General features: G+C 42.2%; 1 protein-coding gene across 1 annotated transcript in view; it reads left to right on the top strand.

Moving 5' to 3' along the window:
- The first annotated feature begins 332 nt into the window (after positions 1-332).
- COL16A1 (collagen type XVI alpha 1 chain) overlaps positions 333-22,326 on the top strand; it is a 297,538-nt gene continuing 275,544 nt past the window's right edge. Inside the window, exons 1-2 of the mRNA XM_032227775.1 lie at positions 333-765; positions 15,027-15,141. Coding sequence (XP_032083666.1) covers positions 15,054-15,141 — 88 coding nt within the window. The 5' untranslated portion in view covers positions 333-765; positions 15,027-15,053. The remainder of the gene's footprint in view (positions 766-15,026; positions 15,142-22,326) is intronic.

Genomic DNA, 22,326 nt, shown 5'->3' with positions numbered 1-22,326 from the left:
AGCCCACCGGGCAAGATGGACCAATTGCTCCTCCACTCCATAGGAGGAGACTTTCTGGGCCACTGCGATAGCGAGAGTTGGACACACCGCACAGGCTTGGCTCCTCTTTGTGGCGACTTCTGAGCCCAGCCAAATCTCATTAAGATGCATCGAACCTTCCGAAGGTTGAGAAACAGACTGAACTAGACACAGCAAAAAGTCGGAGAAGATCTGGCAGAGGTTCCCTGGCCTCCGGGCCTTTGTTCCCAATCCCAGCTGGGCTTGATTAAGTTCTCTTGGCATTCCGGCACGTTTGTGAGCTGCTCATTTCCAGCTCGGGGGCCTGGCGCAACAGCAGCCCTTCATCACTGAGTCAGCCTGGAGTTGCAAGGGTGTGTGTGTGTGTGGTGGGGGAGAGAGAATCTCTACTTTTCCACCACTGGAAAGAAGAGCCCAGACAGGGAGGGGGGTGAAGGAGCCGAAAGTCCCTGTGAGCTGAGTTCTTCTGGAGGTATCTCCAATTCTAAGGATTCCTCCAGTTTGCTTTTGCACTAGGGATCGGAAGCAGCCTTTTTCTGTCTCTCCCAAATTCCCTGCTTGCGGCTTCTTGGAAGATCAGAAAGAAAGGGGGAGTTGAGTTCTAAAGAACGTGAAAGTTGGAGCTGACAGTTGCCAGATCCAACGGTGACGTAGGCTGCAAGCTCGGTCGCTCGCTGGCTTGCTGGGGACACAGTTTCTCATACTCATCTTAGAAACATGGCCAGCTGTGTGTAGCACCTCCAGCAGGTAAGAGAAATGGCTCTTGCCCAGCATGGTTTGCAGTTAGCTTTCTAAGGACTGTATTCTGGGCAGCAGGAAGTTTCCCTCTGCTTTGATCCTTGTGAAGTAGTAAGCGGGGGTGGGGGGATGCTAGAAGGCCCCTTTGGAGGAGCAGATTAGCAGCCCAGCAAAACAGATGAGCTCAGAAGTTGCAACTTTTCTTTCCTGATGTGCCTCTTGGACACTGGGTTATTAAGCTGCTTAAAAAATCTTCCCTGCCTGGGAAATGGTTGACACACAAGTTCTGCTTAAAGTTGGGACTGTACAATATGTGTACGTGTAGAGAAAGAGTGAGAGAGTGAGGGGTGGGATTGTATTTACTAAAGACACACAAGGGAGCCCAGGAAGGTGTGGAAGAGAAAAGTCAAGCACTCCTTCCCGCATCTTGGACTATTTTTACAAATACTTCCAGATATGTTTTATGCCCAGTCTTATCTAAAGAGATTAACTGAGCAATTCTGCAGGAGGAATGACGTTTTTCAACCAGATGGTCTAGTAGTTGCATCATTCTTGAAAGGTCCCTCTCAAAAAGGTCTGAAGAGGGAAAATGCATATTTTGCAGGATGTAGACTTACTACATGCTTCCATGGCACAGATTTCCAAGGACATTGTGGCAAAAGGTTTGTGAGACTCATTTTAAGACTTTCTTCATTGCCAAAGCTCATGTCTCTTCTTTTTCTTGGGCATTCTAATCCTCTGAAGCTTTAAAAAAAACAGCTAAAACCATCTGGAGGAGGCCTCCTACTGTAGTTTATGACTTGGCTAAGTTCCTCAAGTTATTAGAGATGATCTTTCCTGTAGAAGTTCAGTTCTATAAGCTATGGAATCATTTCGACCTGACATTTTAGCCTTTGAGAGGTTGTTACTCAAATTATTTCAAGTGCTGAATTATCCAGATGGTTCATAAATGGCTGGATAAACGCCTGAGGGCAGGAGAACCTCACAACTTCCCATCTTATATTCATGCCTCACAATGATAAGTGTCTGTTTCTCCTCTAATAAGAGTCCACAAAGCCCTTGTGGTCTTGTGATTGGAGCTGCATTGTGGAGTTATTTCCTTTCCATTTGGAATCTAAGCATTGCCACCATTATTTTAGTCTACTCTCTCTAACAGCATAGATAGCTCAAACCTAAATGTTTCTCCCCCTTCTTGGTGTAGCAAACCAGATCAATGCTAGCTCTTCCATCACTCTCAAGATATGTGCACATCCCATTTCACTCCAAGACTGTTGGGACAACCATCCCATGATCTCATCAGAAGGATAGGAGTTGGAATTTTTCAGCCAGTTTGCTTTCCTCCCTTCTTCTTAATGTATTGATTAGATCAAGTATCGTCAGTGCATCTGAAAATCACTTAGGATTTCTGTTACTGTAATTCAAGTTTGAAACTGACTTTCCACTGGTATAACCCTGGGGTGAGGACCATGTGGGGCACTAACACTGATATTCCTGGACGAAGGAATGTGGAGGCTTTTCATTCTATATAGGCTGCCTGATCCCATGTCTCTACAATTCATCCTCAACATTCAACCATTTATTTAGTGACTGTTTTAAGTTAGGTAAAGGTAAAGGTTCCCCTTGCACATATGTGCTAGTCATTCCCGACTCTAGGGGACGGTGGTCACCTCCGTTTCAAAGTCAAAGAGTGAGAGCTGTCCAATGATGTCTCCATGGTCATATGGCCAGCATGAGTAAATGCCGAAGGTGCACGGAACGCTGTTACCTTCCCACCAAAGGTGGTTCCTATTTTTCTATTTGCATTTTTACATGCTTTCGAACTGCTAGGTTGGCAGAAGCTAGGACAAGTAACGGAAGCTCACTCTATTATGCAGCGCTAGGGATTTGAACCACCGAACTGACAACATTTCTGATCGACAAGCTCAGTGTCTTAACCACTGAGCCACTGTTACATCAGTGCTAAAAAAAGTGGCTAACAACCAGTCCTTGCATTGCAGTGTTCCAAGGTAACATGATCAAAATTCAGGCATTTGACAACTGACAAGCAGTGAGGATGGTTGCAGCATCTCCGGAGGGAGCACAGTGGCTCATATGATTAGGAAGCTGGGTTGCCAATTTGCAAGCCTGCGTTTGAAGCCCGAGTACTGCTGTTGTGTTAGAGTGAGCTCCCGTTTTTTGCTCCAGCTTCTGCCCGCCTAGCAGTTTGAAAGCATGCAAACAGAAATAGGTACCACTTGGGTAGGCTCACTGACAGGGGCATGAAAAGCGCCCCCAACTGAGCATTTCCTGACAGCAATGATGATGTCACCAGCTAATCCTTTCACCAAGGAAGCGCCTTGGTGCTTCAGACATGGAAGTAATACCGCTAGTATTAGGAAATAGCAGTAGTAGTAGCATCCTGGGGTCATGTGATTGCCATTTGCGACTTTACCAGCCAGCTTCTGATAAGTAATGTGGGAAGGTAGATTTGCTTAATGATCATGTGATTCACTTAGCAACTGCAGTGAATCATTTTACAACGGTGGCAAAAAGGATGTAAAAGTGGCAGTGAATCCCATAACAATTGCCTTGTTTAGTAATGGAAATTCTGGTTCTAATTGTGGTTGTGAGGACTACTTGCATCTTGTTGGATGTAAAATCAGGATGGAAGGCTGAAGCTTTTAAGTTCAACCATTTTTATTGGCTGCAGGTTTCCTTACTGATTTATATATGCATGAAAATTGGTGTCAATTTTTGTATCTAACCCTTCCATGAAGCATGTTTTTGTTTACTTTTCTAATGGAGACACTTTTTGCATATACAGGTAGTCCTTGATTTACAACAGTTAATTGAGTGACTATTCAAAGTCATGACGGCACGGAAAAAAGTGACGTACGACCATGCTTGACAACTGACTCCCATCTATGACCATTGCAGTGTCCCGCAGTTATGTGATTCCCGTTTGTGATATTCTGACAAGCAAAGTCAATGGGGAAACCAGATTCACTTAACAACCGTGTTAGTAATTTAAAAACTTCAGGTATTCACTTAACAAATGTGGCGAGAAAAGTCATAAAATGGGGCAAATTAACAAGTTTCTCACTTAACAACATAAATTTTGGGCTGAACTGTGGTCGTAATTTGAGAAACACCTATAATAGGATGTTCTTTTATTTACATTTTTAATAAAATGTATTTTTGGATTCCTAGATAGTATTTTGCACATGTGAACTCAACAAGTTCATCTAGAAAGCAAAGTTAGTTCATTACTCCAGGAACTGAATCCCAATCCATAGAACAGTGGAATAAGAAGGGACCACCAAGAATTTTTAATTCAACACTCAGCAATATATGTTAAACCAATTAAACCAATATTTCTTAACCTTGGCAACTTTGCAATGTGTGGACTTCAACTCCCAGAATTCTCCAGCCTGGCTGAGGAATTCTGGGAGCTGAAGTCCACATGACTTAAAGTCGCCCAAGTTGAGAAACACCAATTTAAGCCATCCATGAAAGGTGGCTGCCCAATCTTTCTTTAAAAAGTGTAGACATTAAAAGCCACAGACCCCCCTCCCCCTTAAATTGACAGTTCTGCAGTATAGATCTTGCTATCAGAAAGTGTTTTCTTTTATTCAGCCAACTAGCTGTAACTTCAATCCATTATTTCTGGAAAATCCATAACAGTAAACGCTGGCATTTTCTTGACTGTGGCATTCTTCCATCAAAATATTTCTCTTCCCATTATGTTCATTTTACAGTTATTTTTATATACATATATTAATGTGCTTTTAATTAAAATGCATAAGATTCCCTTATTCCCCTCATTTTAGAATGGCAATAGAGAACACAGTTTTAAGTAAATAATTTGTCTTTGTTGAATATTTTACATGAGCCAGTTCTTCAAGTCTGTTGAAACGTTTGCTTCTAGCTGATTTTGACATGGGAAGAATTTTTTCTCTCTTACCCAGAACGGATTGGGGTTTTTTTTCCCCCAGAGATCAAATTGTTCTTGATAGTATGAAAACACATGGGAGTTTTTCTTGGTTCTAACACCTCTTTAAAATATCATTAGCAGGTGGCAAAACATGTCTGTCTTTGAAGAAGAGTATCAAGATCCAGAAAATCAAGGCATTTTTGCCAGAAATCAACACAAGTCTAAATTAGAGTTGCTGCTAAATTTGCCATAAGAAAAAAATAAGATAAATACTTTCATTTCCAACAAAGTGTGTGCTGTCCAGCAGGAATTTTGATAGTAGTTGCAAGAAAAGCCAAACATTTTCAAAAGGTGTTCTATTCATTTTCAAAACCGAATTTGACCAAAGTAAGGCTGAACCAAACTGAAAATGTAAATAATTTTCTAAAATAAATATTTCCCCAAATTACAGGGGAATGTTACATTTAAAACATTCACAAATGTCTTTTGCTGCTTTGAATGGCTCATTGTAAGAAGGACAAGCAGAGCCTAGTGGTGGAATCAAGAGAGGAATCAGCATGGAATCATTATGTTGCCACAAGAGGTCTTAAGTCCAACCCCTCTTGAATTCTGTTAATTCTTACCTAGCGCCAATTTAGTGCTGACTGTTAAATTAACTAGATTCTTGTGTATAGACATGACCAGTAAATCACCTTAACTGGAACTGTGGTCCTGATTTCTCGTGCTTGAGATTTGTTTACAAATGTGGTCAAAAATATTAAGATGGTAGTGTGCATCACATGAAATATATAACAAAATAATAAATAATAATAACAAGAATTGGAAGAAACCTTGGAGGTCTTCTAGTCCAAACCCTTGCTCAGGCAGGAGATCATATCTGACAAGTGGTTGTCCAATTGGTTCTTAAAAGCCTCCAGTGATATAGCACCCACAACTTCTGAAGGCAAGCTGTTCCACTACTTGATTGTTCTCACTGCCAACCTTAGTTCTAAGTTGCTTCTCTCCTTAATTAGTTTCCATCCATTGTTTCTTGCCATGCCTTCAGGGCCTTTGGATAATAGGTTGACCTCCCCTTCTTTGTGGCAGCCCACAAATATTGGAAGACAACTATCATATCATCCCAGTCCTTCTTTTCATTAGACTAGACATACCCAATTCCCGCAACCATTTTATGTTTTAGCCTCAAACAATTTTATGTTTTAGTCTCCAGTCCCCTAATCATCTTTGTTGCTGTTCTCTTCCATTGACCTCTGATGGTCGCCATCTTGACTTTTTAATTTATACTCCATGGACTCCAGTTGCCGTGTATGTAGCAATAGATGGAGGAGTACTGAGTAAATAGGGAGTAGGATTTGGTGAAAGAAGCCAAAGGAACATTAAACCACACTAGTGAAAGGGATAACTTGAGCAGAGATGAGCAATTCCTTCAACTCAGTTGAAGGAGTAGCAGCTCTGGGAAAATTGATGCTCCTACATTTTTTTTGTAAAAACGGCAACACACCTTAAAATTAAACGAAGCCCCTAATTCTGGATCCTGTGATATTGCAATATTGAAGGCTGAAAATAGTGTAGGGCAGGGATGGTGAACCTTTTTGGCACCAAGTGCCAAAAAGGGAGTGTGTGCGTGGCCAGCTGGTCTTTCGGTTACTGGCGCACGATATTAGCTGGGCAGCATGCATGGACACAAGGGAAACCAGAAGACCAGCTCTTCTGGTTTCTGGCACTGCTGCAAAGGTCAGCTGACCATCGTGTGTGCATGCGTGCCAGAAACCCAAAAGAGGAACGGGTGACGCTGCATGTGCCAGCTGACATGGTTCTGCATGCCACTTTGGGCACAGGTTCCATAGGTTCGCCATCATGGGTGTAGGGTTGAAGGAGGACTGCTTTTGTGCAGCTAAAAATCACTGCTGGCTTCAGAGAACACTGATTTGAAAAGAGCTACCTCCTCTTTTTATTCACCCAACTAGATCTTTGCTTCATAGGCAGGAATCGGAGCATCCACACAGAAAGGATTCAAAACAGTTATGGCGGCTCCTGTGACTACAGAATAGAAGCTCGGTTGTTTTCAATGTGCAGCTTGCCTAGAAAAGCAATGGCGCTTCACTCACCATGGTCACAATCACCATTTTCACTCTCTGATCCCTCCCCGTGGATGCTTCCACCAGAAAAACAGCCCATTGGATGGTGGTTCTTTACAGTATCATGATCAGAGGTGGTATTCAGCAGGTTCTGACCAATTCTGGAGAACCGGTAGCGGAAATGTTGAGTAGTTCAGAGAACTGGCAAATGCCACCTCTGGCTGGCCCTGCCCCCATCTATTCTCTGCCTCCTGAGTCCTGGCTGATCAGCTGGGTCACCTTTTGTTGCCTTGCACAGGAGAACGGAGCTGGAAAGCAGATTAGTGGGGTGGGGAGGGAATGGGGATCTTGCAGTATCCTTCCCCTGCCATGCCCACCAAGCCATGCCACACCCACAGAACTGGTAGTAAAGAATTTTTGAATCCCACCACTGATCATGATCCAGAGAAAATATGAGAGGGTTGTGATTTCACAAAGAATGCACAAACAAGGACTCAGAAAGGGAGAGGAGCTCGGCAAGAGAAGGTGGAATGAATGAGAGAAGTTGGCCGGGGCTGCTCTTCTCCTGAGAAGATAAGAGATCAAATACATGAACAGGACAAACGCAGAAACTGTTCCCAGCACAGGAAATGTTGTGAAAGGGAAAAAATGAAAGTGGGAATGACGAAATTCATCCAGAGGAGGGATGAAACACCCTTCAGGAATGTTGTTGTTAACTTCTTCTGTTGCCATTCTGATAACTTCACAACATTCATTAAGGCTTCAAAGACTTTCAGTAACGCAACCATCCTTCTGGGATGGTTGAAGACTCTACTAGGCCTAGTTCTTGGTGCACAATGCAAGTAATCTTTGACTTACGACCACCATTGAGTCCAACATTTCTGTTGCTAAGTGAGACAGTGAATTTTGCCACATTTTACGACCTTTCTTGCCACAGTTATTTAAGTGACTCACTGCAGTTGTTAAATTACTAACACAGTTGTTAAATGAATCTGGCTTCCCCATTGACTTTGCTTGTCAGAAGGTCGCAAAAGCGGATCGCATGACCCTGGGATATTGCAACCGTCATAAATATGAACCTGTTGTCAAGCATCTGAATTTTGACCTTGGGGATGCTGCGAGGATCGTAAGTATGAAAAACGGCCATAAATCACTTTTTTTCAGTTTGAACGGTCACTAAATGAACTGCTGTACGTTGAGGGCTCCCTCTATGCTTTCTTTAATGCTCTTGACGTTGAAGCAAATGTTGCACTAAATCAACCACATTTAGTATAAGTGGAAGGGAAGTGGACAGGCCAGTAGGGTGTATTGGTTCTGGGTTCAAGTCTCAGGTGACTTGGGCTAGTCAGTGTCTATCCAATCAATGAATGGTTGTTGTAGGAAAACCTGAGGAAAACATGCTATACAGCAAATTCTTGTTCAGTGACCACAATAGGGCTCAGAAACTTGGTCATTAAGTGAAGCAGTTACTAAGTGAGACTGACTGAACCTATGCTCTGATCTCAGCTTTCCTTTGCTTTACAAAGGTCATAAATGCAAACATGGGTCACAGATTACTTTTTCATCTTCATTGCAACAGTGCACTGTTGCTGAATGAGGTAGTCACTAAACAAGGACTACCTGTACATGCTAGCTAGAGGTCTGGGAAGTAAGTGGGATATAAATCTAACTCTGCATGGTAGCCATACTGAAATATTTTAGCTGTTACTTATTTATTTATTTTATTTATTTCATCAAGCATGTATTAGATAACACAGATATAAGTATAAACATGATTACGAAGACATGAAATGGATACGAATAAAAGGGAACATTAGGACAGTGACGGTAGACACATTAGCGCGCTTATGCACGCTCCTTACAGACATCTTAGGAATAGGATGAGGTCAAAAGTACACAGTCTAAGGTTAAAGTTTTGGAAACTTTAAGTTTGGGGAAGAAACCACAGTGTCAGGTAGAGCATTCCAGGCATTGACCACTCTGTTGCTGAAGTCGTATTTTCTGCAATCGAGTTTGGAGCGGTTTACCTTGAGTTTGTATCCATTGTGCGCTAGTGTATTGTTATGGTTGAAGGTGAAGTAGTCATTGACAGGTAGGACATTGTAGCACATAATTTTATGTACTACACTTGGGTCAGACCGAAGGCGGTATAGTTCTAAGTTGTCTAAGCCCAAAATTTCAAGCCTGGTGGCACAAGGGATTCTGTTGCGAGCAGAGGAGTGGAGAACTCTTCTCGTGAAATATCTCTGGACTCACTCAATTGTATTAATGTCCGATATGCAATGCGGGTTCCAGACAGATGAGCTGTATTTGAGAACAGATCTAGCAAAGGTTTTGTAAGCTCTGATTAGCAGTACAATATTACCAGAGAAGAAGCTATGCAAAATTAGGCTAACAACTCTTAATGCCTTTTTGGCAATGTTGTTACAGTGGGCTCTGGCACTTAGATCATTGTAGATGAGTTCCCCAAGGTCCTTGACAGAGTGAGGGTCGTCTGAAGGTCATGTCCACCCAGCTTGTATTTTGTGTTCTGATTTTTTTTGCCGATGTGTAAGATGGAGCATTTGTTGGTTGAGTTCCCAATTGTTTGACCATTCTGACACATAGTCAAGGTCTATCTGTTACTGCTTCTTAGAAAGCTAGGAATTAACTGGTGCATTGATTGCAATATATTTAAAGATATGGCAGTAAATCTCAAATCTGTCTTGGGTTCCTCCCTTGTCTCTGTTTTACTAGGATTCCACGAATTGGATCCATGTTGATTCCACTGCTTGGAACCATTCAGAAAAAAATCTTCAGCCAAGCTTAGTCTCCAGCTGCAAATCTTTGGACTTAGACTTATTTGGCCCAATAAAATACATATGCATGAAAGTATCCAAACTGATATAAATCAATTCAGAAACTTAAGCAGGCCTACCTGTAGATTGTACCACCTTATTCCCTTGCAATAGAAAATTCCAGCATCTCTGTGTCTATCTCTAGAGGTTAAGAACATTTTTTACATTTCTTTTCTCATAATTTGGTTGACAAATTCAATCACAGTTAAGCATATTAAAATTCCATCGATTTCACTGGGGCTATTAAGTTGTTTTTTTAAAAAAATGTAAGAATGGGGTTTCCAAGTACTCCTTAATAAAATACACTCAAATACAACCTTGCATCCAGTTAGCTCAAAATATTCTCCATAAAACTGAGCAAATCTATTTTGAACAAAGCATCTGCAGGATGATGTCATAAAAATGATGTTTGTGTCTCTCAGCAATCCAGGGCGAGGGATAAAAACAATGCCAGTTACATAAACTAGCAAATTTATTTGATATTCCATAGATCCTAACCCCATCATCACATTCCACTTCTAACATGTTTCTGTTGCATTTCCTGCTCACTGACACAGACTTATTTGGGGAACAACTGTGCCTCGCTTCTTTATGAGCTGCGTCTGTACAACCTGATCAAGTTGATTGCGGAATTCCCATTTTTTCTGTATCCATGATTCCACCATAGACTAGCCAGAATGAGTGAGGTTCAAATTAGCCAGACTTCGCAGGTTTAGCAAGGTTTTAAGCAGCCTAGTTAGATTTAAATTTAAAGTGAGTACAATTAATCAGCGGAATGGCTTCCCCTTGGGAAGCTGTGAGTGCTCCATCACTGGAAGTTTTCAAGAAGAGATTGGGCAGCCTTTTGTCCAGAATAGGCATAGAATCTCCTGCTTGAGTGGGGAGTTGGACTAGAAGACTTCCAAGGTCCTATGATTCTATGACCTACGTACAAAATCCATTGGGTGAACCTGTCCATTCCTTGTGAAACTTCAACAGAGGTATAGCTAACTATCTCACATAGAAACATACCAGTGGTGGGTTTCAAAATTTTTTAGAACCTCTTATGTAGGTGTGGCCTGCTTTGTGGGAGTGGCTTGCCGGCCATGAGACCGGGTGGGCATGGCCAACTTGTAAAATGTGGTGTAACTCACTTAACAATGCTCTTGCTTAGCAACCAAAATGTTGGCTCAGAAACTCTGGCACTTGAAGCACACAGGTCTTACAGTTGTCAAGTTACAAGACCCTTGCACTCCTAACCCTTTAGGAAAAAAAAAACCCAGGGGTGTTCAAACTTGATAGCTTTAAGACTTGTGGACTTCAACTCCCAGAATTCCTCCTCTCGCTCTTCATCTTGATGATGTATGGATGGGCAGGGGGAGAGAGCTGGAACCAGTTCTAAACAGCACTGTAGATTTGTGGAACCTCTTATATAGAAGAGGTTAGAACTGGCAGGAACCCACCCCTGAAACATACCCACATGCACTCATAATATAGACAGGGTTTGCTCTCTCTCTCTCTCTCTCTCTCTCTCTCTCACACACACACACACACACACACACACACTCACACACACACACACACTCACACACACACACACACTCATAATATAGACAGGGTTTGCTCTCTCTCACACACACACACACACACACACAAACACACACACACACACAAACACACACACATGCACTCATAAGAAATATAGGGTTTGATCGCTATCTTACTATATCTCTCATTATCTCTCTAATTCTATCTATCTATCTACAGTATCTTTCCCTCTCTCTCATTTCCCTCTCTCTCGCTTTCTCACATATAAACACACACACACACACACACACACACACACATACACAATAGGCAGGGTTTGATTTCTGTGTTTTACGGTAGACAAATTTTCTACATAAATATAATTTCTTTTGTGCCTGCAAGGAGCAGGTTATCTGGTTGTATCGAGTTTGTCAATCTTCTGCTGATATTAAATGTGCAGCGAGAGAGATTTATTTCTTAGCCTGCAAGTTCTGATAGTGTGCTAACAATTGTTCCAGAAAGGAGATGGCATTTTAGATTGCCTATTTCTTTGCTTTACTGTAATGAACTTTGTTTTAATTTGTTGCATCCATATACTTCAGCACTGTAGGTTTTATTGCAGCTTTATTTATGACTGAATGTAAAACAATAATAAAAATAATATCATTGATGACAATGTGACTTTTTAATAGAAAGTTTGGAGTGTGAAACTCATCCATAATGTAATGTCTTTAAGAAAAAAGCATAATCCAAATGAGCAGAGATAGCACTACACAAGGTACTGCTTACCCAATGTTTGCCAAAGGAAGTGGTTCTTTATATAACTGGGAATAATATTCCGGCAATGTGTTAAATTCATCATATGAAAAATCTCTATGTGTTGAAAATGCCAAAGTGCTTCTGGATACAGCCAAAGAAAATTAGAGCAGGTCAGACTACAGCTCATTTTGGATATTTCCCTGATTCAAAGCAAATTTGAATCAAGTATGCTTCAAAAATATTGGAAATCAGTTGGAGATCACTTCCTCCAACTGTTAATTTGATATTTGAAATTCCGTATCTTTATAAAAATGCAGCAAATCCTGCAGATTTCATTCAGTTTTGAAAAACAAGGAAGGAAGGAAAGAAAGAAAGAAAATGAGAGAGAGAGAGAGAGAAAGAGAGAGAGAGAGAGAGAGAGAGAGAGAGAGAGGAAGGAAGGAAGGAAGGAAGGTGGCAATTTTTCTTTTTGTAAATTTATAATTGACCACTGTGCAAAACCTTTAGCTCCCTTTCTCCTCAACGCTCACTCTGAAAAGATCCAAATAGTTAACCGATTTTCCTTAAATCAATTAATACCTATACCTATACATACACATCAATGGTGGAATTCAAAAAAAATTATTACCGGTTCTGTGGGCATGGCTTGGTGGGCATGGTGTGGCTCGGTGGGCATGGCAAGGGGAAGGATACTGCAAAATCCCCATTTCCTCCCAATCAGCCGGGACTCAGGAGGCAGAGAATAGATGGGGGTGGGGCCAGTCAGAGGTGGTATTCTCCAAACTACTTAAAATTTCTGCTACCGGTTCTCCAGAACTGGTCAGAACCTGCTGAAGACCACCTCTGGTACACATACACAAGCACATACATGCATATATGAAAACAGTGAGTTGTTTTTTCTTGCATAGCAAATGGGGAAACCTAGAGAGAGGGGGATTCCCTGAAGTGAGTTTACATAAAAGGGGCTCAATTTTACAAAACAGGGTGCAAACTAAATCATCACACGTCCTATCATAGCAAGAGGAGCTTTTTAAGTCTCCAAGAAGGTCCTGCCAGATGGCTTCTTCTTTAAAGAACCCCATACTACATGCATACGTAGAAACATTTCCATCTCATTATATGCTAGGTCGATGTAAACTTTTCCTTCATTTGTTTTTTTCCCCTGTTCCAATAAACAATTTTACCACACCTGGGGCCTTAGGAGAATTGCTCCCAGATGTTTCTGGGGGGGGGGAAGTGGTAAAAAACCCAAAATGACAGCCATGATCATGCAATCAAAGCCCCACACCCTTTTAAACATGTGTAAAAAAGGGGGGGTAGAGGTTGATGTGCGTGGCTATTGTGACATTTTTATGTCTAACCCTAACCCTCCCAATGTAGAGGGTAAAAGGAATGGCTTTGAGGGACACCAGAAAGATGTCAGGCCTTCAGCCATCTTTTCTTTTGGGTCTTTGGCCTGCCACAATTTTTATTATTCTGCTATGCATTTTCTATTGTGGGAAAATGGGAGGGGAGATTGTACAGAGTTAGATGATATGTAACCATAACAAAATTCTTTCTAGAAAGCCAAGGTCATCCTTTGTCTATGCACCTCTGCACCTGGATGGGTGGGACTGCCAGCACGGCAGTGGGAGATTGGACCATATGATGGATGCGTGGGTGTGGGGGCAAGATCTTGAACTTTCAACTGGGTGGGGAAAACCGGGAAGCGGACTCTGGACTCTGATTTTGGATGCTATTTGGAATGCTGACAAAAGAGCTATTACCAAGACAATGGTCAGATAAAGAAAATTTGAGTCTGATCCAAAACTGTAACCTGAGAAAGCCTCTCGGACCTGACTCTCCCAACTTCTCATGAAGATGGGAAACACATCCAGACTTGCAAGATTCTCTTACTATGACCTTATTGGAAAGGATACATCACACTGGATTCCTACATGGCATTAGATCTATAGCCTGATCTGCTTTGAAGGGCACACACACACAGAATGAGAAGGCAGGGGCTCTTGATTACCATAGCTTGCTAATTGTTGTCATTCAGTTATTGTTTGGCTTGTATGATTTTTAGATTTTGTTAGCTCCATAAATTAGTAAAACAATTATTGTTTACTGTCTGGAAGTTGAGTTATGGTAACAGGGCTTATTTTCTTGTTGGTTTGAAATGTTCCACTGCTTATCCAAGCAGCTTCTTCAGTCTGAAGCTTATTCAGTCTGAGACCAAGTGGCTTAGGGGAAACTGAGTAGCCAGAGAGTCCTTGGAATGTGCCAACTCTCTTAGCAGTGACTTATTTAATTGTCCTGATGTGGTAGAATATAGTCCAGAGTCACAAGAAGGAGACTGTAGGAGAAGAGTAGGTAGAGCTGGAGGATGGAGTTAAGTGCATCATCAGTTTAGAGTTCTTGCATTGCCACAAGAGACCCAAACCCTCCTGAATGCCATTGGCCCTTATCTGGCAGCAATTTAGTTGTCCAGATTTTTGTGAATAGGCTTGAATAAATCTTCTAGGCTACAACCTTATGAATGATCCTAATTCTTTGTGCCTGACAGAAGGGCTCCTTCCCAGGGAGCAAAGAGATAAAGAAGTTTGGAAACTTTGATATGCAGGAAAAGGGCAAAGGTGAACCCTCCCAAAAAGTAGTTTGCATGGTATTTGTAGTAGTTGTACAGATAAGTACTTTAGTTTGGCATGATTCTGTCTATAGGCAAGCAGCAATAGAAAAAAAAATTAGAACGCCTCATGTCATTCTTGGTTCCTTGGGCCTCACACCTGCCCTTCAATGGTCTTAGGAAATCGAATCACACAGAAATGGGGTCTACAAATCAACAATTCTTAAGGGTATTCCTGCACCAATCTCAAGGTTTTTTTCCCAAATCTGTGCCAGTATCTCAGTGAAGATTCTCACTCATCCAGGTACAATTGTGTGGAAACTGAGTCAGGGCAACTAGATGTATTTGTTCAATTAATGGATTCTCCTGTTTTGCCCTAAGAAAATTCTCCTAAAGGCTACTAATCGATGTTGCTTACCTGGGTGGGGAAAGATAAGTATAATCTTTATTGTCATTGATCTGGGATAATTGCATGCAAAAAGGGAGATTATTGTTCTATTCATGGCATATCCTGATTCAGCTGTTCTGGTACATCGATCTTCTCAACGCAACGGAATCTCCTTCCTTAGGTACAAGATCACAGACCGTGACCGACAATGTGGAGGGCCCTGTTTTCCGCTCTGTACCTGCTGGGTATTTTCTTTGAGAGCTGCAGAGGACGGAAGCTGCCAGCATTTCAAGAAGGTAAGGGAGTTACAGTGGCAGTGGGGGGAGATCAGGGACCCAGAGAGCCCAATGTCTTAACAGGCCAAAGATTGATTGCTCTGAGGGTGCTGTCCAGAGCAAGTCAATTCTACTATTAATGAGTGAAATCAGTGCCCGTGCAGTTCAGATCCCTGATAAAGACTGATTTCTTGGCACATGGTGGGTATTCGCCTTTGCACATCTTAAATGCAGCTTAAATTCAGATGGGTGTCTCTCTTCTATAGCTGCAGGCCATTGTACCAGTTTGTACATGAACATGCACACATACCCTTACAGGCAGACACAAAATTGAAGCCAGGAACTTCCTTGGAAAAATGTTTGGCTTTAAATGAATGAAAGCAGAGCTGTGCTATTTATTAAGATACCAGCTGCACAAAGAGAATGAGGGGCAGCTGAAAAAATTATTGAAACTCTCTGTATTTGCAAATTCCGAAAATTGAATGGATGTGAATTTAGGAGGGAGAAAACTACAGGTAGTCCTTGACTTATGACCAATCATTTAATGACCATTTAGAGTTAGAAAAGCCTTGGCAGCCTTGGGTATACAGCCCATCAAGCACTTCCGGCTGTTGTAAAAGGTGGCCCACTCCCTGTGATTACATGACTGCATTTTGGGTGCTTGACAACCAGCTCACAATTACTATTGGTTCCACCATAGTTGTCCCAGGTTGATAATTGGCAACATTTCTTGCTGGTTTCCTGTGGGTTTTTTTTTTTTTTTTTTGCCAATTTCTGGAAAAGCATATCCATTTGGGGGAATGGATTCAGACTTTTGGCAGCAGTCACTTTATGACTGCTAGTAAAATGGTCATAAAATCAGATCCAGTCATGTAGGTGCCTTACTTGTGAGCATCATGGGTTACATCTGCAAATCAGGTCCCAGTTGTAGTCATAACTTCAGGGACTACCTGTATGAGCCAGTTTTCCACTTGGCATCTCTGGGCCCAAATTCTGGACCTTCTGCCCTCCCTCATTAGCACCGGCTCTCTTTCCCCTCTCCCTTTGTTAAAACAGCAGTGTCTTTGCTGCTTCTGTTTTTTGGCTTGTGGCTCTGAGCCCCAGTCCTTCCAAAGCTTCTTCCAAAGCTTCTGTCATTAAAAGGAGGTACCTGTAAAGGAAGGATGTGGTGGCTCAGTGGCTAAGACACTGAGTTTGTCGATCAGAAAGTTCAGCAGTTTGGCAGTTCAAATCCTAGCACCGCATAATGGAATGAGCTCCCATGACTTATCCCAGTTTCTGCCAACCTAGCAGTTCAAAAGCATGTAAAAATGCAAGTAGAAAAATAAGAAGCAACTTTGATGGGAAGGTAACAGCACTCCGTGCACCTTGGCATTTAATGATGCAGGCCACATGACCACAGAAATGTCTTTGGATAGCACTGGCTCTTTGGCTTTGAAATGGAGATGAGCACCACCCCTTAGAGTCAGGAATGACTAGCATATATATGCGAGGGGAACCTTTACCTGTAAAGGAATTTAGAATTTTGTGAAACAAAAAAGTTCCAAGATCCTGTTTAGATATCCTACAACGATAGAGTAGCATTCATGGAATCCTTGCAGTCACTATTTCTTAACTTTGCTTACTTACAGAAGGTGATATGTTGATAGTTGGCACGATTGAGAATTATTGTTATGAGGTGGTTTTAATTAGGATCAGCAATATACTCATTTTAGCAAGTACTATGAATTGGAGAGGTCACTTAGCAGTGATTTAATTGTCCTGATGTGGTAAAATCTAGTCCAGAGTTGCAGGAAGGAGAGTGTAAGAGGAGAGTAGGTAGAGCTGGAGGATGGAGTTAAGTGCATCATCAGTTTAGAGTTCTTGCATTGCCACAAGAGACCCAAACCCTCCTGAATGCCATTGGCCCTTATCTGGCAGCAATTTAGTGTTGAACCTTAGCTGTCCAGATTCTTGTGTATAGGCTTGAATAAATCTTCTAGGCTACAACCTTATGAACGATCCTGATTCTTTGTGCCTGACAGAAGGGCTCTTTCCCAGGGAGCAAAGAGACAAAGAAGTTTGGAAACTTTGATATGCAGGAAAAAGGCAAAGGTGACACCCCCCCCCCCTCCCAAAGTAGTTTACATGGTATTTGTAGTAGTTGTACAGATAAGTACTTTAGTTTGGCAAGATTTTGTCTATAGGAGAGGAGCAATAGAAAAAAAAACTAATTAGAAGTAACTCCTCATGTCATTCTTGGTTCCTTGGGCCTCGTGCCTACCCTTTAATGGTCTTAGGAAATCAAATCACTCAGAAAGGGGGTCCACAAATCACCACAGCAGAAACCTGTTTAAAGAAAAGGAGCATATGGGATAATATGGTGGCTCAGTGGCTAAGACACTGAGCTTGTCGATCAGAAAAGTCAGCAGTTCAGCAGTTTGAATCCCTAGTGCCATGTAATGGAGTGAGCTTCCATTACTTGTCCCAGCTTCTGCCATCTTTGCAGTTCAAAAGCATGTAAAAGTGCAAGTAGAAAAATAGGGACCATCTTTGGTGGGAAGGTAACAGTGCTCCGTGCACCTTCTGCCTTTAGTCATGCCAGCCACATGACCACAGAGATGTCTTTAGATAGTGCTGGCTCTTTGGCTTTGAAATGGAGATGAGCACCGCCCCATAGAGTCAGGAATAATTAGCACATATGTGCGAGGGGCACCTTTACCTTTACTTCAAGGAGAGTTGCAGCAGGATTAACCAATTTTCTGGGTTATACTAGGAATCCAGACTATAGAATAGATTGAAAGTAGAAAAATATTCTGGATTATGGCAGGGACCAAACCCTTCCAAGTGTTGCCCAAATTCCCTTCTGTAATTGTCTAGCAGTCAAGCTCAACTTGATGGAGACTAACATTTTCTTAAAATCATGGATTAAAAATGGTTTTCTTTCCTGCTACCTCTAAAGAATGGGAATTGAGTTTCAGCCACTTTGATTTTTTCCCCCAAAGCATGTGGAATTGATGGACTAGGCCTAATTTAGGATAGAGCTCATCATGGCTTAATGACTGGATGCAATTATATAGAGCTCTTAGCACTCATGGTGTTTTATAGAGTGCAAGCTGGTCATTGGCTATAAAATAAAAATACTGTTAAAAACTACAAATGAGAACAAGAAGTTCTGCCCCAAGGAAGCACGGAATGGAAACGTGGGCCCAATTGAAATAAGAAAGAAAGGGAGAGGAAGGTGCTGGAGGTCATTAAAGTAATACTTGAACCACAGAGCTCCATGCTCAAATCTTCAAAGAACAATCGAAGAGAAAATGCCACTGAGCATTTGAAAAGCACATTGAAAAGCACCACGGATAGTCAATCTTCTCAAATTGACCCCTGGGCCTAGATCTCACTCTCTCTGCTCCTGTGCTCAGCTGACCAAAATGGAAAACCAGCAATGAATCATTCCAGAAAAAGAGAAATACACAGCTCCCATGAAGTTTGGTAGCCAAAACTTGAAGTGAACGCTAAACACTTATGTGTCATGCCTCTTCCAAAGAAGGGCAATTCCCCAAGAACATTCATGCAATTTTCAAAGAGAACCCAAAGTAAATTGAAACCCAGCCTGGAATTAAGGAGAAATTATATGATAGTGAGAACAATTAATCAGTGGAACAAATTGCCTCCAAAAGATGTGGGTGCTCCATCACCGGAAGTTTTTAAGAAGAGATTAGACAGCCATTTATTCCGAAGGGTAAATATCGCCTGCATGGGGTTGGACTAGAAGACCTCCAAGGTCCATTCCAAGTTTCTTACTTTGCATTCTGGTATTCTGTTCTGTATTATGTAGAGTTAAAAAAAAGGGTGAAATCCAGCAGGTTCTGACAAGTTCTGGAGAACCAGTAGTGGAAATTTTGAGTAGTTCAGAGAACAGGCAAATACCACCTCTGGCTGGCCCCAAAGTGGGGAGGGAATGGGGATTTTGCAGTATCCTTCCCCTGGAGTGGGGTGGGAACTGAGATTTTACAGCAGGTGTCCCCAAACTTGGCAACTTTAAGACTTGTGGACTTCAACTCCCACCTGGCTGGAGAATTTTGGGAGTTGAAGTTCTCAAGTCTTAAAGTTGTAAAGTTTGAAAACCTCTGTTTTACAGTTTCCTTTCCCTGCCATGCTCACCAAGCCTCGCCCACAGAATCAGTAGTAGAAAAAAATTGAATTTCACCACTGGTTAAAAGGTGTCAATGGCTGGGCTTTCTCCATTGTCTCTAGTACTAGAAGGGCAGCTCCCAGTTGTATAATATAAACCAGATGTGAACATATGGATCACCCCAGAACACTCCAGATTGTGTTATGAAGGAGCTATGGCATGACATCGATTTTTCAGTGGTGTGATTCCAAACACCCTCCCCCTGGTATTAAAATAAGGGCTCCTTTAAAATTTTATCAAACCCCAGATCTGTCCTGGAAATGTGTGAACGTTTCAACTTCTGCCAGTTGGGTGACATCATTGCTGCAACCCTCAGAAGGAAAAAGAAAATGAAGAAGAAAACCCTCCAAACCACAAAATGATTCCCTGCCTCTGATGTAGACCTTGGCCAGCTGCTGAACTAATCTGTTGCCAGTTCTGATTGACAGGAAGAAGGCTCCTTTGGAGCTGCTAGCTCAGCAGTGTTTCTCATTGACAGATAGCAGCCCGAACAGCTCCTGGCGGTTTGCTGCAGGCCACCACGAGAGATGCTGGCAAACTGGCGAGGGGCTGCTGGCACCTCGTCTGAGCTCCAAAGTGTGGTGACCTCAGCTGTCAATTCCATCTGATCCTCAACTCCATTTCCTATCAAGGAGGTGCTTCTATCAAGTCTGGAGATGACCCGTTTTTGTTGGGAAGCCTCTGAGTGTGCAATTCTGCTCCTTCGGAACAGTACAGGGCCGCATGGCAGATGTTCATCACACAAGCAGTGAATTTGTGCTAGGGGCAATGTGAAAAACCCAAAGGCTGTGGCAACTCTAAATAATGATGATGTATCTTAAGGGGGAAGGCTGCCTGCTTTGTGTTTTGCAACGAGAAAGGATGAATTTGAGATTCAGACCTTGTAAATGCATAATGCAGAGTTTCTCAACCCTGGGGACTTTACGATATGTGGACTTCAATTCCCAGAATTCCCCAGCCAGCATGAATCTATATTAATATATTCATTTCATTTTCTTCTCTACAATGCTTAACAGGCTGGCAGTGGTTATTTACTAGAATGCCTTTTGATATCTCATTGGAATTTTCAGCCTTGCAATTCACTGGAAGCTACCCATCCAAGCATTGACCTAGCCCATGGGTCAGCAACCTTAAATACTCAGACCTACAAATGTCCTAACCGGACCCCCCCCAATTCAATTCTGGAGCTGTCCAGAAGTCCGGTTCCTCCTAGCATGGTATCCTTTTTCCTCTACCTGTCCTAACTGAAAGCCCTATCAATTGTGGAGCTGACCAACAACTGGGAGCCACAGCAGAGGGATGAAAGAGCCACATGTGGGTGCAGAGCCGCAGGTTGCTGATCCCTGACCTGGCCTGACTTGCTTAGCTTCCAAGCCCAAACTAAGCCAGGGAGATGTTCTCACCTGCAGTCATAAAAAATAAAATAAATAAACCCAGCACATGAGTTCATGTATCGAGCTGATCTTCAGAAGCTAACCAACATTAATACTAGCCAATTTAGACATTAAATAAAAGCACCTGTCATGGTTTTACCTCTCATGCTGTGTAAATCCAGCTAGAAAGGGACATGTCAGTACACTACAAAAATAGATGCTGAGTCCCTAAAAAGTGTGTAGAGAAGAGCAACCAAGATGATAAAGGGACAAGAGGCTAAATCATAAGATGAATGATTGAGGGAGCCTATTGAGTCAAGCCTATTGAAGAGAAAAATTAGAGATGACAAGATAGTTGTCTTTCAGTACTTGAGAGATTCTCACAGAGAAGAGGAGGTCAACTCATTCTTCAAAGCATCAGAGGGCAGGACAAGAAGTAATGGAGGAAGCTTGTTAAGCATACATCTAACCTAGAAGTAAGGTGAAATTTCCTCACTGTGAAAACCATTAATCAATGAAACCACTTTCTTCCCAGAGTTGTGGGTGCTCCATCACTGGACACAGTTTTCAAAAAATAGACAGGACCACCATTTGACCAAGATGTATAATCATCCAACCCTATGATTCCATGTTCTATATCAGTGGGTCCAGTGGTGGGATTCAAACAATTTAACAACCGGTTGTCTGCCCTAATGACCAGATGGGTAGGCGGGACTTGGTGGTCATGTGAATGGGTGGTCATGTCCAACTCAACGTCACTCAGGTCGATGGGCGCTTCGCCTTAGCTGTTAGAATGTAATAAGGGTTAACCAGAGAGGCAGTTTCTCTAAGCAGGGCAATAAAGATTAGGCTAGAAACAACACCATAATTTTTCCTTCCTGCCTCCCTTACAGGATTAGCCCTGGAAAGTGGGAAAAACCAAAGGGAGATTTCTTCCAACAACCAGTTGTTAACAGAAAGTTAACAACCGGTTCTCCCGAATAGGTGCGAACTGGCTGAATCCCACCAGTGGGTCTAAACCTTCCTAATGCCGTGAACCTTTAATACAGTTCCTCATGTTATGGTGACCCCCGACCATAAAATTATTTTATGTTTTCTATATTTTTTTGGAAATATGTGTTTTCTGATGGTGTTAGGCGACCCCTGTGAAAGGGGTCCCGACCCACAGGTTGAGAACCGCTGTTCTATATGTTTAGAAGACCCAGTGTATATGCTGCTACCTCCACCTCTTCTCTCACTTGCCTTCTCTTTCTTCCTACGCTTGAAATATTGAGCAAACTTTCACCATAACTTGAAGCTACTCCAGTGTTACATGAAGTCATTTCAGGGAAAATGCTAGTTTCCCAATTAATCAGCCCCTGCAGTGTGCTCAGAGTTCTAGGAATGCTCTTAATGTGCATAATGACCTTTGAAAACAATTTGCTCAGAGGCTCAGTGGGGTGGGGTGGGGGGGTCATCTGGCCAACCTCTCTTCTATCATTATGGTTCCTGTTTGGTATTCTGCTTGTCACCCAACACAATACCCAATGATGCCTTTGTTTGTATATGCCTTGGTGGAAGGCTCATAGACCATCTTCCTTTTCTTAAGCTCTCAGAGTGGACAGATACAGAAGTTATCCTTGTCATGTGCACATTTTTGAGTTGTCACATGCCTCCTGA

This window comes from Thamnophis elegans, chromosome 12 (genome assembly GCF_009769535.1).
Source record: "Thamnophis elegans isolate rThaEle1 chromosome 12, rThaEle1.pri, whole genome shotgun sequence".
Taxonomy (NCBI): domain Eukaryota; kingdom Metazoa; phylum Chordata; class Lepidosauria; order Squamata; family Colubridae; genus Thamnophis; species Thamnophis elegans.
The sequence above is the reverse complement of the archived record's forward strand: the minus strand, read 5'-3'. Positions and strand labels throughout refer to the sequence as shown.